This window comes from Astatotilapia calliptera, chromosome 3 (assembly GCF_900246225.1).
Source record: "Astatotilapia calliptera chromosome 3, fAstCal1.2, whole genome shotgun sequence".
Taxonomy (NCBI): domain Eukaryota; kingdom Metazoa; phylum Chordata; class Actinopteri; order Cichliformes; family Cichlidae; genus Astatotilapia; species Astatotilapia calliptera.
In genome coordinates, this window is record NC_039304.1 from 32,938,905 (window position 1) to 32,955,630 (window position 16,726).

At 39.7% G+C, this 16,726-nt stretch overlaps 2 protein-coding genes across 2 annotated transcripts; one reads left to right on the plus strand and one right to left on the minus strand.

The window, feature by feature from the left end:
- Nucleotides 1–149: 149 nt before the first annotated feature.
- Nucleotides 150–3,923, plus strand: aldoab (aldolase a, fructose-bisphosphate, b). Its single transcript, XM_026162918.1, has 7 exons — nucleotides 150–229; nucleotides 1,515–1,633; nucleotides 1,878–2,144; nucleotides 2,240–2,400; nucleotides 2,745–3,003; nucleotides 3,126–3,325; nucleotides 3,458–3,923. Exons 2-7 carry the CDS (start codon nucleotides 1,522–1,524, stop codon nucleotides 3,548–3,550), a joined length of 1,092 nt encoding a protein of 363 aa, XP_026018703.1. The 5' UTR covers nucleotides 150–229; nucleotides 1,515–1,521; the 3' UTR covers nucleotides 3,551–3,923.
- Nucleotides 3,924–6,468: 2,545 nt separating this feature from the next.
- Nucleotides 6,469–13,453, minus strand: LOC113013037 (polyserase-2). Its single transcript, XM_075410365.1, is given in 6 exon segments — nucleotides 6,469–6,952; nucleotides 7,134–7,282; nucleotides 7,906–8,174; nucleotides 12,523–12,685; nucleotides 12,821–12,835; nucleotides 13,400–13,453. Coding segments are annotated over 6 exon segments (975 nt in total). The 5' UTR covers nucleotides 13,446–13,453; the 3' UTR covers nucleotides 6,469–6,619.
- Nucleotides 13,454–16,726: the final 3,273 nt, after the last annotated feature.

A 16,726-nucleotide genomic window follows, 5' to 3' on the forward strand; every position in this document is an offset into this window, starting at 1 on the left:
GCCCTTTGAGTGGCTGCTTGCTAGCACGTTACTCCAGCCCCAGTCCTGCTGAATGTCACAAGCCATCTCTGGTTGCATCCTGTTCTTTTTATAGTTGGGCAGCTGAAATGTGAGGGGTCACAATGGGAGGATAAATACAAGGGCCAGCAGGCTTGCAGGGGTGTCGCAGACGAAGGCCGGATCTTCTCCCTTCTTCTCTCTTCTCTCAGCTCTCCTCGCAACCTCAAAGGTAAAAGATTGAATTCATGCCCATGAAAAAAACAGCATTTCAAGTGGATTTGTTGGTTAGCTATTGAATGTTATGTTATAAAGCCTTGGCATAATGAGAGGCTTATGACCTGTATACCAGAGATAAAATAAAAACAGTGTTATGCATCTTCTTGTAGCTTTCACAACTGTGTGGTTAACATGACTCGAACTATATCAGTGTAACCCGCAGGTTCATGTCTGTTGGTTAAATGCAAGTGTGCGTCTTTTTTTTTTTTGTTACTTCAACGTCAATGAACCAGATGCTAGACAGATGAAAATATCTCATCACTTTCTATAGTATAACAACATTAAATAATGATTGTGATGAACTGTGAGAACGATTCTCCCTTGATATTAAACAAAGCTGATCATTTTTGGTAAACTTCAGTCACCTACCTTTATCTGATGCAAAGTTTCCATTGAATCGTTGGTCAGTGGTGACTCAATAGTCTGACTAATTTCTTGCTTTACTAGATAAATTCATCTAGACTGCCTTCTGCAATGTGGCATGCCTCATCAACAGCCGGGTGGAACGCTGCACATTTTCTTTTATGCAGCCCATTCATGCTACATGAGCTACAGTGCACTCACTGCCTCATGCAAGCAGTATACTGGGTACACTGGGTATATTTAGTCTAACGTATTGATAGTGGCAACAGGGTGACAGTTGGAGGAGGTATGCGATAGAGGCCAGTCAAGAGGAATGGTGAGGGAAGGGGGGCTGTGGAGGGGAATGGAAAGGTCAGGGATAAGAGGCTAGAAAATGGAATAGGTCACGGACGTGCACACGATTTTTTAAGGGTGGTCAGATGCATGGAGGGTGGGGCATGTGATGGTGGTGGAGGGGGATTTGTGGTAGTTCTCTGACACTGGATCCTCTGTGAGGTTACATATTGTGCCTGGGGAATAGTGTGAAACCAGCGCACAAGCTGCTGCAGCAGTTAAAGCTTAAACAGCTGCTGTCGCATGTAGGACACAAGCTGGTCTGGGTTGTTTTAGCAAAAGATAGTCTGACAGGAAAACATAAAACCATGAGCCAGACGTTTTGTTTTTTTTTTACCACTTCCTTCACACAATCAACCCGATGTTCTGTGCTCCTTTCATCTAGCAGTTTCCCACACATATACCCTGAAACTGTTACACTCAAAAGCAGATATGCAGTGCAGTATAACCTTTCGCCTTGGCGCACTGTAAAAATGTATAACCCCTGTGTCATGTTCATTATTAATTTCTCAAATTTTTGTCTTCCCTCTATTTATATCAAGAGTCAGGATGCCTCACGCATACCCTTTCCTCACTCCTGAGCAAAAGAAGGAGCTCAATGATATTGCTCTGAAGATTGTGGCTCCAGGCAAAGGAATCCTTGCCGCAGATGAGTCAACTGGTAAGAAAATGAACCTATATACTAACAATCAGTTCTTTGGGACAGTCAACTCAACAGTTGCCAAAAACTATGGCTTAAAGGATTGCAGTTAGGCTACAGTTGAAACTGGTTTCACTGTGTGTGTTTTCTCAGACCTGAACTGAAACATTTCTGCAAACGTGCAGACAGACTGTGGCTTCCAACACCTAATAATATACTATGTTTTTATAGTCAATCTGATTTTATCTGTTTCTATAACCTCCAGGCAGTGTGGCCAAGCGCTTCCAGAGCATCAATGCTGAGAACACTGAGGAGAACAGGAGGCTGTACCGCCAGCTCCTCTTCACTGCTGACGACCGCATCAATCCCTGTATTGGTGGCGTTATCCTCTTCCACGAGACCATGTACCAGAAGACCGACGATGGCAAGCCTTTCCCTCAATACCTCAAAGAAAGAGGCATGGTGGTGGGTATCAAGGTCGACAAAGGTGTTGTCCCCCTGGCAGGAACCAATGGCGAGACAACCACCCAGGGTGAGCACAGAAAAGATCCAGACATCATCCGTATTACATAATTATCTTTTAATATCTTTATCTAACGTATTGTGTATGTTTGTCCTTCCTAACAGGTCTCGATGGGCTTTATGAGCGTTGCGCCCAGTACAAGAAGGATGGTGCTGACTTCGCCAAGTGGCGTTGTGTTCTGAAGATCACCCCCACCACACCCTCAAGACTGGCTATCATAGAGAATGCCAATGTCCTGGCTCGCTATGCCAGCATCTGCCAGATGGTAAGACACAACAGACAGATAACCCAGTTTAACTGAATTTTACAAGATCTATTATTGGGTCTATTTAAAAAAAAAAACATTAAAATATTTTTGCTGTTTTTGCTTGTGCATTTGATATGATCATGCCACACGCATACTTCCTGCATGGGTAAAAACACACAATGAGGAAACCTCATAATGTGCCAACAAGCTCAAAAAACTTTTCTCCAAATTAATGCTATGTCATAGTATTATCAAGGCAGCATAACATTAAATTTTTAAAGTCTTCACTTTTGGATTTCAGGTCTTGTCTTCTTAATATGAGCTCCTATTTTACCCTGTCTTTGTGTCCTTGCCTTTCCTAGCACGGTATTGTCCCCATTGTTGAGCCTGAGATTCTTCCTGATGGTGACCATGACCTGAAGCGTTGTCAGTACGTCACTGAGAAGGTCCTGGCTGCCGTCTACAAGGCCCTGTCCGACCACCACGTCTACCTGGAGGGTACCCTGCTCAAACCCAACATGGTTACCGCTGGACACTCTTGCTCACACAAGTACACCAACCAGGAGATTGCCATGGCAACTGTTACTGCCCTGCGCCGCACTGTTCCCCCTGCAGTTCCTGGTAAGAAAGTACATCACACGCTTGCTGATATGCACACTTTTACACTTTTTTAGACATAATCTTTTATGACTAATCTGCATTAGATCTGCAATCTGGGTTGCTAAACTCTACCTGCTTTGCAGGTATTACCTTCCTGTCTGGTGGTCAGAGTGAGGAGGAGGCCTCTGTCAACCTGAACGCCATGAACCTGTGCCCCCTGCACAAGCCCTGGGCACTCACCTTCTCATATGGCCGTGCACTGCAGGCCTCTGCCCTGAAAGCCTGGGGTGGGAAGAAGGAGAACGGAAAGGCATGCCAAGAAGAGTTTGTAAAGAGAGCTCTGGTATGTCTGAATATGAACTGTGTAACTAAAATATAAAGCTATATGAAAGAGTTGTATTATTATTATTAACATCAAACTCATGCTCTAGAGTCCTCTTGTGCATTAAATAATATCATATTTTCTATCTTACAGGCTAACAGCCAGGCCAGTGTGGGCAAATATGTTTCCTCTGGAGCCAGCACTGCTGGTGGAGAGTCACTGTTTGTGGCTAATCATGCTTATTAAGCATAACCACCCTTTTTCCACCCCTACCCCTCCATTATTACATCATCACGGAAAAGGACACGTCCCTTAAGGCACCACCTATGAAATTCACACTCTACTATTAAACGCTACAACAGAAACAGCAGCACTTTTACATCTCAGTAGGAAGCAAAAGAGAAAGAAAGAAAAAAGCTTTGAGTGGTTGCTGCAGCTAGAAGACTAAAACACGTTCTTCCTCCATTCCCTTAGCTTTTATTTTTAAACACCTTTTTTCAGGTGAAGATTCCCACACTGTTTTTACACAACTTGTACTATTTTCCTTGGTCTGCTTCCAGTAAGTTCAGTATATGATTTATACTGTTACCATGGAATAAAGTATTTACCGTAGCGTGATGCTTTCCTTCCTTTTTCTGGTTTTACTTTGTGTTTTACTTCTCACTGCTCAACATTTAAGTTCCCATTAAACTAACACTGTCAGATGCCATAATAATTGCACTTCAAGCAGAAGTAGCCTTACGCGGTTTACTGATCTAGCTTTATTTTTATTAGCAAATGAAGTTTGCTGATGGGACTGTAAGGTAGCAAATTACCAAACAGAAGTAAAATATGTCCTTGTTACTGTTATTCTAAAACCTCTGTTCTAACTGTTTCGGATCCCTAGAGGATTGATTCTTTGTTACTAGTTGAACTGTTTGCACATAAAAAGTAGAAACATTAAGAAAAACAGTCAACGCAGAAACCTTCCCCTTATAGTCAGGGAATTCAGTAGTACTTTGAAAAAGTACATAATAACCAACTTCAACTGCAGGAGATGGAATAAATCCTAAATAACAAATAAATAAAATAATACATTTTATACTGGGGCTTTGGAGGCCCAATTTAATTCTCAGCTGTCTTCTGACTGGCTGCCCCTCATATATAAAAGGCTTGAACAGGAGTTTGTCTTTGTAGGTTTTCACTAATCCAGGTCATGATAGTCCAAGGAGCTTTGATAGAAACCTACTGGACTCCTTTGGGTCCATGAAGAGGTTTCACCTCTCATCTAAGAATCTTTTTCAGTTCTGAAACCAAATGGTGGAGAGTCCCAGCTATTTAAACATTAATGGGGGTTGTCATAGAGCAGCTGCTCAAATAAGTTCTATCATTAATTAATGTTTGAATTTTAAACATGATCAAATTGTCTGTATTATCTGGCTATGTACTTTTGTATTAGAAATTCTTCAGTAATTTTAAAACAACTGATCATCTGCAGAGCAATGGTTTATTTGAAGATTTTCAGTCAGGTTTCAGAGCTCGTCACAGTAAAGAAGCAGCTTTAGTGCAGGTTACAAACATCTTGGAGTTGTTGATCCCAAATGTTCCAGCACGAGTACTGACGGGGACTACAAAGAGACATCATCTTTCTCCTATACTGGCTTCCCTTCATTGGCTCCCTGTTAAATCCTGAATTGAATTTAAAATCCTGCTCCTCACATCTTATCTTCATGACCTTTAAAAGTAGAATGGGAGGCAGAGCCTTCAGACCCCCTCTCTGCTTTTAAGATTAGGCTTAAAACATTCCTTTTTGATAAAAGCACATACTTATGGTTGGATAAGGTGATCCTGAATCCTCCCTTAGTTATGCTGCAACAGGCTGCTGCGGGATTCCCATGAGTGTTTCTTCTTCAGTAACCTTTTTCAATCACTATGTTTTATACACCTCTCTAAATTTAATTATAAGTTATTATTAAACTCTGGCTCTCTTCCACAGCATGTCTTTGTCCTGTCCTCCTCTCATCTCCCTACCCGTCACCCCTCACTCAGCCTGGTTCTCCTGGAGGTTTATTCCTGATAAAGGAAGTTTTTTTATTCCCACTGTCGCCAAAGCGCTGGCTCATAGGGAGTCAGTATGATTGTTGGGGTTTACTATGTTTTCTTTGTAGTATTGCAGGGTCTTTACCTTACAACATAAAGTGCCACAAGGCAATTGTTGTTGTGATTTGGCACTATGAGTATCTGATGATTATCTAATAATGTAACAGGACATACATCAAACATAACAGGAGATAAGCCACTTTAACGATCCTTGATACATCCAGGTTTATTTAAGAAGCCTGAGTTTAAAATATTGTTTTCTTGATCTAAAATTTCCATTTTCTCTGATTAGATTGGAGCATGGCGTAACAGGAAGAGCTACATGTCAAATTTAAAGGTGTCAGCCGTTCTCTTGGACAAAGAAAATGTCATTGGGTGCATCAGTTGCAGTTTCAGATCAAGCCTTTGACCATAAAGTACGGTTTCAAAGAGCATAACTGGTGACAGCTCACAAGCCCGAGACAGAAGTCATCGTGACCACATCCATCAGTGTATCAATGCAGAACCTCTCTTAAAAATTGCTTCCCCAAATGTTCCCACCCACAATTTCCCTGTCTCCTCAAATACTCAGATCACTAAAATAAAACTCATATTTCAGAGTTCTGGGAAGGTTTAAAATGACATGAGCAGCCTCTGAATTAAAAATCTATAACAGGAAGAAAAAAAGCCAAAACCAAAAATCTAGTAGATGTTGTACGTTACGTCCAAACATACACAACTGAGCATATTTATATATTCATATATCTTCTGCATATCTCTTCCAGTCTTGTACATAATGTTCAGTAACACCAGCAAATCAGAATTAGAACCTTTAATTTTAGCTTGTTTCCATATCCAAGGCACTCTAGTTTGGCTGAAAACACAAATTGATTTATAAAGTAATTAACAAAAGAAAAAATATTGATGTAGTGAGTGTAGTGAAAGAAAAGAAAAGCTGATCCACCCGAGCTACAGTGCAGTTATGTTATAGTTGACTATAATGTTTTTTAAAATCAAAATACTTTAAAAAACAATTACCAATTTACATAAGTATTTTTTGAGATTATATGATAGAAAAACACTTTGTTGCAATAAATATACATCGATTAGTGTGCCATTACATCTAACAAATTCATGCATCGTCATAAACTTTATTCATTCAGTCAAAAATACATATGAGTGGGTGCTAGTTTATGCACTGTACCTTTAAAGACACCTTTAAAGACAAAAAGAGCAGAAGAGGAGATATTTTTAGTGTTAAACTAAAATGCAGTCTAGCAACATTTTCACTGAGAAGATAAAAAATCCAAGCTCAGGTGCAAACGTGGCTGAATTTCCAGAGTTAGTGCTGCCAGTGGAGTTGTTGCTGCGACACACAAAGCTGCTGTCTGTGTCGGTGCCACTAGAAGTAAAGCTCACAAAGCCCACATTGGCCCCCGCTACTTGATTTGTGATCCAAGTCTGGAATTCAGACACTCGAGCGTAGACCTCAGGGAAACCTGCCTGAGCACAAGGTACTCCAAAACTGGTAATACCAGCCTGAATCCACTTGGAACCCTGTTTGCACTGCAAGGGTCCACCTGAGTCCCCCTGAAAAGAGTAGGATAAAACACAAACATTAAGAAGGGGACTGAAACAGCATATTCTCAAAACTAAAAAAGCCTATATTTACATTATAGGGCTGAAATTGCAAAAAATAAATAAATAAATAAATAAACGGGTTTTTCTGTAAGGGAGAATACATATTACAACAATTTGCTTTTGTTTTAACCTGGCATGCTCCTTTGTTCTGTTGCCCCGCACAAATCATTTGCTGAGTGATGTTCGCATCTTTTGCTGGGATATAATTGCAGCTGCACTGTTTGTTTCCAATAACAGGAATCTGAACTTCTTGGAGGGGTGCATTAGCTGGCAAAGTCTCTGTGAAAGGCAAAACATGAAATGAGTCCACTCTCGTCCAGTCTTACGAATTCAAAAGTATTTTCAATGGATATGTGCAAACGATAACACGAATGATGATATGATTATTCAATATCTAAACTCCCACAAAAAACTGACATTCCCGTCAGCAACAAACAGTTTGTGCATCTGTCTAGCAGTTCAGGCACCAAAAAGTATTATGCGAATATGTGAACTGCGCACCTTGCAGGGTGAAAAACTTTAATAGCAACAACTTTTAAAGGAAGTAACAAAGAACGCGTTGTGTGTGACGTCTTCTTTTGCGCATGCGGGCCACTTTGAGGGCCATTTCAGGGGAAGTGGAAACACATGGAGAAACAGCTGACTGTAATAGACATAATGACACCACGGGGGAAGTCGAACAAAACACATTGAACATGAAAAATCCTGGCTTTTCAAAATAAAACAGGAAACATTGAGAGACATTACAAAACAAGCTTGACAATAAGAAACACACTGGGTCACAGACCCAGCCCCTGACAGTTGACATGCAAATACGAATTTAAGTGGCAAAGCGAGACTAGAAAAAACCTGATATGATGCTTCCACCTCCACCAGCTACACAGATTAAATAAAAATCTCACCATTCTCTCTGAGTTTGCCCCAGCCAGTGGACCAGCAGGATGTGGAGTTGTAGAACTGACTGGAGCTACTTGCCAGGCAGATAGGTCTGATGTAGTCAGTGAAGTTGACAGGGCTGCTGAGCTTCATCAAGGCAATGTCGTTGTTCAAGTAAGAATTGTTGTAGTTAGGGTGGACAAAGACCTGCGACACACTCTGTTTCACCTCATGAGTGTTAGGCCCAGCCTGAGTCTCTCTCCCAAAGTAGAGCGTCCATGCACTCAGTTAGTTTCTGTATTAAATGAATAATAATGAAATCAGTCCATGGATTTAGAATATTTTCTCAAACCTGTCATGACCTATTTTGTTGGCAATTGGTTTTTATTGTATTTAACCACTAGTGCAAACATACATCCATTATCTCATCCAATTCAGAGTCACATGAGCCTAATCCAGCTGTCATGGGGTAAAAGGCAGGGAACGCTGTGGGCAGGACAACCATTCACATGTACGGCCAAATTATAATGACCAATTAATCTAACTTCATGCATGTTTTTGAGCTGAGAGTAGACCCAGGTGCCACACAGACGGAGGCAGATGAGGCAGACTCCACACAGAAAGGCTTGAACCTGATTTGAACCCTTGACCTTCTCGGTGAATGGTGACAGCGGCAACACCGCAACTCCATGCTGCCCGATAGAAACATGTGTGCGAATTTACAAAAAAACAACAAAACCAGGTGTGACGACAGAAGCTTGTGCCCAATCAAAGTCAATCAAACCCAAGTGATGAACTAGATAAACAGTGTGTTTATGGGTCACCCTGACTTATACTAACTTCACAAACCACAGGGTCAGAAGCTAACTGTGAAAAAAACTTTCTACCTATGTAATCAAAACTTTTAACTATGCATATAAACCATCAATATTTCCCCAACTGAACTTGTACGTGTTGTGCAAACAAATAGAACTGCCACAGACCTTCCATAACCACTACTGAGTTAAATTATCTAACAAACACATTAATACAGAGTTATGACACAGAAAAGTAGCTTATATGGGTGGTAATTTTGTGCAAAAAGTACTTTCTTTGCATGTATACACTGGTACATAGGGCCCAACGTAGTTTTTTGTGGATAGTAAGAATTGATATGAGTAAACATGTTTTCCTTGTTCCTTGTTAAATATAGTGGTTCTATTGTGTTTCTATTTATTTCTTCGGCCTCCTGTATCCTCCAGTTTCCCACATCAGGTTTATTGTTAATCTACAGATCTCAGTGTTTTTGTCTTTTGTTTTTCTGTTTAATTCTCATTTTTCTCCTTCACTAGTTTCACAGCTGTGTATAGAGCACAGGTGTTGAACTCCAGGCCTTGAGTACCAGTGTCCAATTTTGGCCCAAATTGAAAGATCCAAACACAACACAACATGATCTTTGCATGATCCCTTTCAAATTTGGTTTTCTTGCAACTGTATAATTAAAACCAGCCCACACAGGGACAGTAACTTGTTATTTAAATTATTTACTGTCTATACTTGGCCACGTCTTGGTTTGAACATGAGACTTATATTTATAGAAGTCTATGTATGAGATCTATGTAGAGTGCATTGAGCTATCTTTAGACTGTAGATGTATCATGCAAGTTTAAAATGAAGAAACGCTTCATTTATGAGACAGTGTGTTATCAAAGTGTGTTACAACAAAGCAAAGTTACAAAGTAAAAGGTTAAAAAGTAATGCATCCCACTTATTACAGCGTCATTACAGCTGTGCAAAACATACTGTGGTCACATTCTGTAATACATTAATGTAGCACATTACTGCACTGAACTGACTAATCAGGTTACAGTTATAATTATGTGTTTAGTTGTGTTACCCAAGTTGCTCAGTTATCTGCATAATGTAGCCTAAGGTATATATTGGTTATTATGTGAAAATGTATATCAGGTCTTGTTATGCAGCGATGCAGAAGGAATGTAACAAGTAGTGTGACAATTTTTTTTTCAAGGGAGTAGTTAAGTAGTGTAATGCATTAGCTTTTTTTAAAAAGTAATGAGTAATGTCTAATAGATTACTTTTTTCTCCGACTTTCAAGTAAAGCCAAAAATGCTTTTACATAAGTAAGAATAAGCAATAAAACATAAAATTAAAAGCCCTTATCTTGCAGTATGCTCATGTATCACCAAGACTGGAAAGACATGAAGCATATAAATAAGGAATTAGGAGACCTTTATTTGGGTCATTACAAACAGTGTATTGGGTGAACCTGTTTGAGTCAAAATTAATTCCTGGTGACTGATCTGACTGCTAATTAAGCAGATATGTTGCTAATTAGGCAGTAAAATGAGCCACCACCACTAAGTTTCAGTTAGGTGTTGACCTGGATATTTGCCTTCTGGCAGAAAGACTAGGAAATCCTTCGAGAGAACAAAAAGACCAGTGTAGTGCAGGTTTTGCTGGATGAATGGGCCAGACACAAGACGTTCACCCAGAAGACAAAAGTCAAAACTGAATTCCCACTTGGGTTCATGTTAAGGGAAAGTAGGGCACTTTTATAAATGTAATGTAGAGGCTTTGTTGGATCAAATTACGCAAATTGCACAGAAATGCAGAAAAAAATAAGTTTAAAAAGTCTAAAGAAAAAATTTAACTTATTTTACACATGACACAATCTTGTGTGAGTGAGTGAAAGCCTTGCATTTGACCTACTTATGTACCAAGACTCACTTCCTTTACCACATGACTTTTGTATGTGCATTGTATCAAACACTGTGACAGAACTTACAGCGTGAAGGAACTGAAATAGATCGTGTGAGTTCCTGCCTCATAATACCCAGCAGTATTTACATAACAGCAAAGTCCATCCAGGAAAAAGAGCGTTTTTTACAGGACTCTGCGCAGTCCTGTAAAACTTAGCACATCCCACTGACTGGATAGGAATTACAAGGATCAGTAGCAATAGGTGCTTATCTGATCATCAGGAGTTCTGATGTTCTGGCAATTTGCTGGTCTGGAGCATTCAGGTGTGCATTCACACAATGGCACAATCTATCCAGGATTGGATGTCCCAGCAAATGTTCACTTTAAAAAAGGGGTTAGATCTCAGGGTATAGAGGCCCGGGTAGCGTGCTAAATGTTAGAGCTCATCACGGTACAATTAAAAAAAGACTGAAGAAAGAAGAAAGAGCTGCCAGGAGAAAGCGTCTTCTCTCTAAGAAAGAAACAAAACAAAGCATGGAAACATTGTTCATGTTTGCAACAGTTTCCTTTGAACAAACCACAAAACCTTTGCAAAGTTTCCTTTGAATCGATAAGATAAAAATGGAGAAAATGTGTCCATAATGTACACTTCCATGTATGGTAAAAAACAAACGCAGCATGTCAGCACACACACTTCAAACCACCAGTCGATCATGTGGTGTAGGCGTGACGATTTTAACACCCACAGGACCACAGCACCTTGCAGTCGGCCATAAAGTATTCTGTACATATACATGCTTCAACAAGCTACTGAACTGGATTAATTAGGTCAATTCACCCTCACAGCATCAGGTTTAACTTAGCATGTTATTTTCACTAAAGTCAGGGTGACTAGTCTGAATGTGTGACCTTTAAATGTACTGTGTATGACACGACAGGAAGACATGCTAAGAGGATATTTCTTCATCCGTTGGCAGACGCCTGTCATGGTGCAAAATTGTTATCACACAGGTTGACTATTGTGCAACAAGCAAAAGTTCAAGTTACGAGGAAAACATCTTAAGCGTGAAATTCTTGTTTATCAATCAGATGTCAAAGCAAAGCAGTGAAACATCACCAGGTTTGAGGATTAGATGTAAAGGAAAGAGCCACTTCTTGACAAAATTTTTTTACTGATTACATCTATAAAAGGTACCGCCAGCTAACACTGCTATCAGTGTTGACACCTTATCATTCTGTCTCAGGAACAAGCCTGTAGTCACACTTAGACAAACACTTCCTTCTGCACATTTATGGTTTGTGGCAGCAAGTTTGTAGAAAGAAAGTAGATCCTATGTAAAGCACAAATTGGGGGTTTTTGTTGCATCAGTACATTACTATTGTTTGCTTGCCTGTTCAGCAGTTTAAGCACCAGAAGACGAGTGCCACTTAGCAACATTGTATTCAAGATAACATACAGGAAATAACTCATTTCAACATTTAGAGGTACAAATAGCACTGAAGGCCAGACGTAAATATGTTAATTTGATTTTGTACAGCCGTTCTTTTAATAGTTTATTAACATAAATATTTGTTCTGATGAGCTGGAATCACCATTATTCACTGAAGAAACACCTTCTGCACAATAGTGAACTGGTTGAACTTGTATGTTAGTTATGCTAGTTATCTGTAACCAACAAGTATTGATTTGTATCAGCTAACTTTATTAAAACTGCTCTGTGAACACGTCTAGCAGGATATTTTACTCAACTTTTAATTCACATGCTTCACTTGTTTTTTGAGTCTCTCACTGATGTTTGGTTTTCTTTGAGGTCTGCTGGGCAACATAAATAATCTGACGGCTTTTTTTTTGGTCTCTAAAATACTGAATTTGAACACAATGTTCCCACATAGGCTTCCGGTAAAAACGTGCAATACAGAATGAAACAAAGAGTATATCTTACGTTATAATGCAGTGAGCTGCTGTGAGCACCCACTGGTCACTGATGAGGGTGCCTCCACAGATGTGAGATGATTGATAGTGTACGCTCACCTGCCAGGGCCATGACCCAGCTGGGGCATTCTGACCACCCACTATTCTTGTATTGAGAGGTGCCACCCCACAATCTGACAGAGCAAAGACAGCTGGGTGTCAGGTGATATGCAATAAAATTTCTCATGCTTGATTTTAGTCACACTGGAATATGAACATTCAGAGTATTTACACAGTTGTATGGTATATATGAAATGTGATGTGCTCACCCTGAGCCTTTGAGCCTGTAAGAATAAGAGAAGAAGTTACTAGAAATTATAACCTTTGTGAATGTTGCCATAAGTGTGTAACAACAGCCACATGGGGACACTAGAGTTACAGCTTTTTTCCCTTACTTTACCTTTTTTTCCTTAACTTTTCCGTAACTGTAAATACAGCTAAGTGGATCACATTTTACTCTCATTATTTCAAGTCAACAAATTTGACTTGATGCAGGCCGCACTGTATTTCTGTCGAATACATGAAAAACTTTCTGCATTGTGATGTTACATTGTGGTTTGTTCTGACACAGTGAAGACTTGTTGTTACTAAGTTACTAAGCAAAAGGTTAACAAAAATAGTTTAAGCATCGCTGATAACCAACAGTACGTCTGTTTAGTGAAGCAGTATTGCTGTAATTCCTGTTTTCATAAAGTTCATACTGACAGCAGAGGGTTTGTTTTGCTTTACTTTCTCTTACATTTTTTACACAATACACTTCAATACAAAACCATCATTACCCGGATTCTCAAACATTGTACAAAATAGCTCTAACAAAACCAAAAAAGCTGTTAAAGATTAGGGCTCACCTTGCAGAGTGATGAGCGCACACACCAAGAGGATCCAGGCTGCCATCCTGTTCACTCACAGTAAAGTTGTATTTACAATAAGCAGAGGTGTCATTGTGATAGTTTTCTTTCACTGCCTATTCTAACCGGTTTGTCAACATTCCAGCATAACTTAAGTGTCACGATTCTGGGTTTTGTACCCTGCGTTTTATATTTGGGACTGTTTTCTGTTTGATAGTTTCCATTTGACTTTGTTATAGTTTTCAGTTTAAACTTTACCTTTGCTTTGCTTGGGTTTTTATTCTGATTTTGCATTCATCATATTCTTTGCTATTCTTTTTCCAGCCCTCCTACGATCCCGATGCCAAGTCTGTGTTTCTGTGTTTCTTCCATGTTTTGTCTTTGTGTTTACTTTGGCCTGTCAGGTTCACGTGTGTTAGCCTCAGTCTCAGTGTTGCCTGTTATAGTTTGATAGTCTCTTCTCCTGTGTGGGTTGTTTTTCAGTTTTGCTTCTTTCTTGCTCATTAATTGGTTCTGTTCACCTGTGCCTTCTCTTCCCCAGCTGTGTCTCTTAATCATGTCTATTTAAGTCCTCAGTTTCCCTCTGTTCTTTGTCACACCATTGTCATTCCCACCTTGTATGTGTGCCCTGTCTGCTCAGTAATCAGTAAGTTCTAATCACATGACAGAATGACGTGACCATAACATGATAATATAATGCTGAAATGGCTTCCCAGCCCACATGCTTTCACTTGGTTTCAGTCGCTTTTGCCATGATTAATAATTGATACTGTTTGAAATGTTAAGGACATTTTAGAAGGCATCCTCTATTTTTAAGCTGGCTATTTGATCTGAGTGCTTCATATCAGGTTGAGTTTTGTGTTCCACAGTTGTGTCGGTTTGAATCTGTTCTCCATGTTTTTGAGTCAGCTTTCCCAGAAACTGTTTGTGCTGTCCCGCCTTCATCTATAGAAACTTTTTGTAATGTTTGACCAGTCGTCAACAAGACTGTTCATGCCTCCCAACCTGTGGCTGTGAAGACTGTTCGTCTTCCTGTGATCATCCCCGAGCATACCTGTCCACCTGTTCCTGTTCCCAGGGCGACTAAGGTCCAGCCATTTCCTGCACCCATACCAGTTCCTCAGGTGGGAACAGCTGATGTCCAGCCGTCACTTGGTTTGTCTGCCCTAACCTGGGCAGGTTTATATTATTGCTCAGGATGTCGGATGTTACCTATGTTAATAAAAACAAAATGTATACAGTTTTATATGCAAGGCAAGATGGTGAACAAACAATCCAGTTGGACTTCCACTAGGCTACTTAATAATGTAATGGTGCATGGTGTTGATGTGGGTATGGAATAAGACTGGGCTGACTATTAAAACCACATCACTTTAAAAAATGAATGTATAAAGCCTGTCATGAAAGTGAAGCCGAGTGATTCCCATGTTGTGGGTGGTTACTCACCATCCTATGTACTCATATTTTATCTTCATGCTGCACAGGGTACATGTCACAAGATGGGCACAACAGACTTCAGTCTTGCTAGTAGCGGTGAACTTGATTAGGTGATGTGCAAAAAGAACTAGAGTCACATACAGTATTTTCTTGCTGAGGACTTCTCTGCACCCACACAACCACAAATATAAAATGTAATTACCTTATGAGCTTTATCCACAAAACAAATGTACAACTTTCAATCAAGAAATTGTTACATCTAAGTTCTTTTGGGTTACTTATACACAGCAGTCATGTCTGCATAAGCCTGAGTGAGAGCAGGAAAACAAAGACTATAATTTGCAGAGCAAATAAATGGAAGACATCAACAAGGGGTCGGTGTCTGTAGTTAAGACTTTCTGTACACACCACTGAGGTTAACTGGTTATAGTTTTCATATGTCCACAAGTCCACAGTGGCCTGTTTTGGTCTAGGTAATGTAAATTTTGTCAACCTATCCACAAACCTATCTGAAACCCTACGCCTTAGCTTACGCCATAACCTGTCATACAGTTCGCTAGAAATGTAACCACACATTCACAGCAAAATCTCCAGTGTTAAATTAACACTAGAGAGTGTCTATATGGTTCCATACCTCTGGGTGTTAAATACAACACTGTTGAGTGTTAAATTAACACTTTTGACAGTGTTATATGTTTAAAAGTAACCTAGTCAGTTTTGAAGATTAACAATGACTAACACTGAGCAGTGCTGATTTTCTAACACTGGAAAATAACTCAAAATGTTAGAAATAGTCCAGTGTTAGAAAATCAGCACTGCTCAGTGTTAGCCATTGTTAATCTTCAAAACTGACTAGGTTACTTTTAAACATATAACACTGTCAAAAGTGTTAATTTAACACTGGAGATTTTGCTGTGACAGCATGTAATGACTATTATTGGCACGTTCAGTACCGTCATTTCCTCCTATGCATTCCTCCTTCAAATTGACAGGAAGAGAATAGATCTAATGGAAAAAAAAAACACTTGCTGTGTGCATTCGGAAGCAGTGCTCTAATTTTGTCCTGGGTTAAAAATGCAGCACACCTGTTTCTTTATACTGCTGCACTTTCACCCTGTGACCTCCCACAATGGAAGTTGCAACACCAGTTTCAGGCCTAAAACACTCAGTAGTCTTTCCTAAACGCCACCACCAATGCATTTCTAAACACCTTTCTGAATAACTGAATAACTTTATTAATCTAGGATATTATTAAGCTACAACAAACTGACAGGCAAATATTGCCTTTTTAAGTCCAGATCATGCCAGTTATTACCACCATTTTAAGAATAATCCTGCACAGAAGCTCAGAGATGTACAAATACACAGAGTGAGATGTTGTATATGTTTAGGAGCTTGAGTTTGTGGAAAGAAATTTGCAAAACAACAAGTCAACACTTAACAAAGTCTTGGCTCCTGGTTTTAACTTCTTATGCTCCCTATTAGCACGTTTTCTCCACTATTGACTAAATGGCGACACCTATCGTTTAGGACAATACTGCAGCGGCTTCTTACACCTTGGATGACAGCATCTGTGTGACGACAGCGAGGCTCTGAGCGAAGCGACCACTGCAGAGGGTATATTGGAAGCTTCGGGCTGTTTTCTTGAAACAGAAGAAATGGTTGCTGAGATACCCAGAAACAAACAAATCATTGAGTATGTCTTGATAATGATTCTTAATTATAGAAGTTCTGACAAGCTGGGAATGTGTGTTGTTTTAATAATCACACACAAACCATAAAGGCCTTTATAAAGCTGACATCTTTTTTTATTTCTACCTTGTATTCAAATCATAAACTTATTTTCCTCATACTTCAGCTTCAAAGGTTTTTGCTGACATCATGGTCACA

Coding starts and splice junctions, on each gene's coding strand:
- aldoab (XM_026162918.1), top strand. CDS start 1,522: ATGCCTCACGCATACCCTTTCCTCACTCCTGAGCAAAAGAAGGAGCTC. Junction 2,401..2,744: donor ATGCCAGCATCTGCCAGATG/GTAAGACACAAC, acceptor TGCCTTTCCTAG/CACGGTATTGTCCCCATTGT. Junction 3,004..3,125: donor TGTTCCCCCTGCAGTTCCTG/GTAAGAAAGTAC, acceptor CCTGCTTTGCAG/GTATTACCTTCCTGTCTGGT.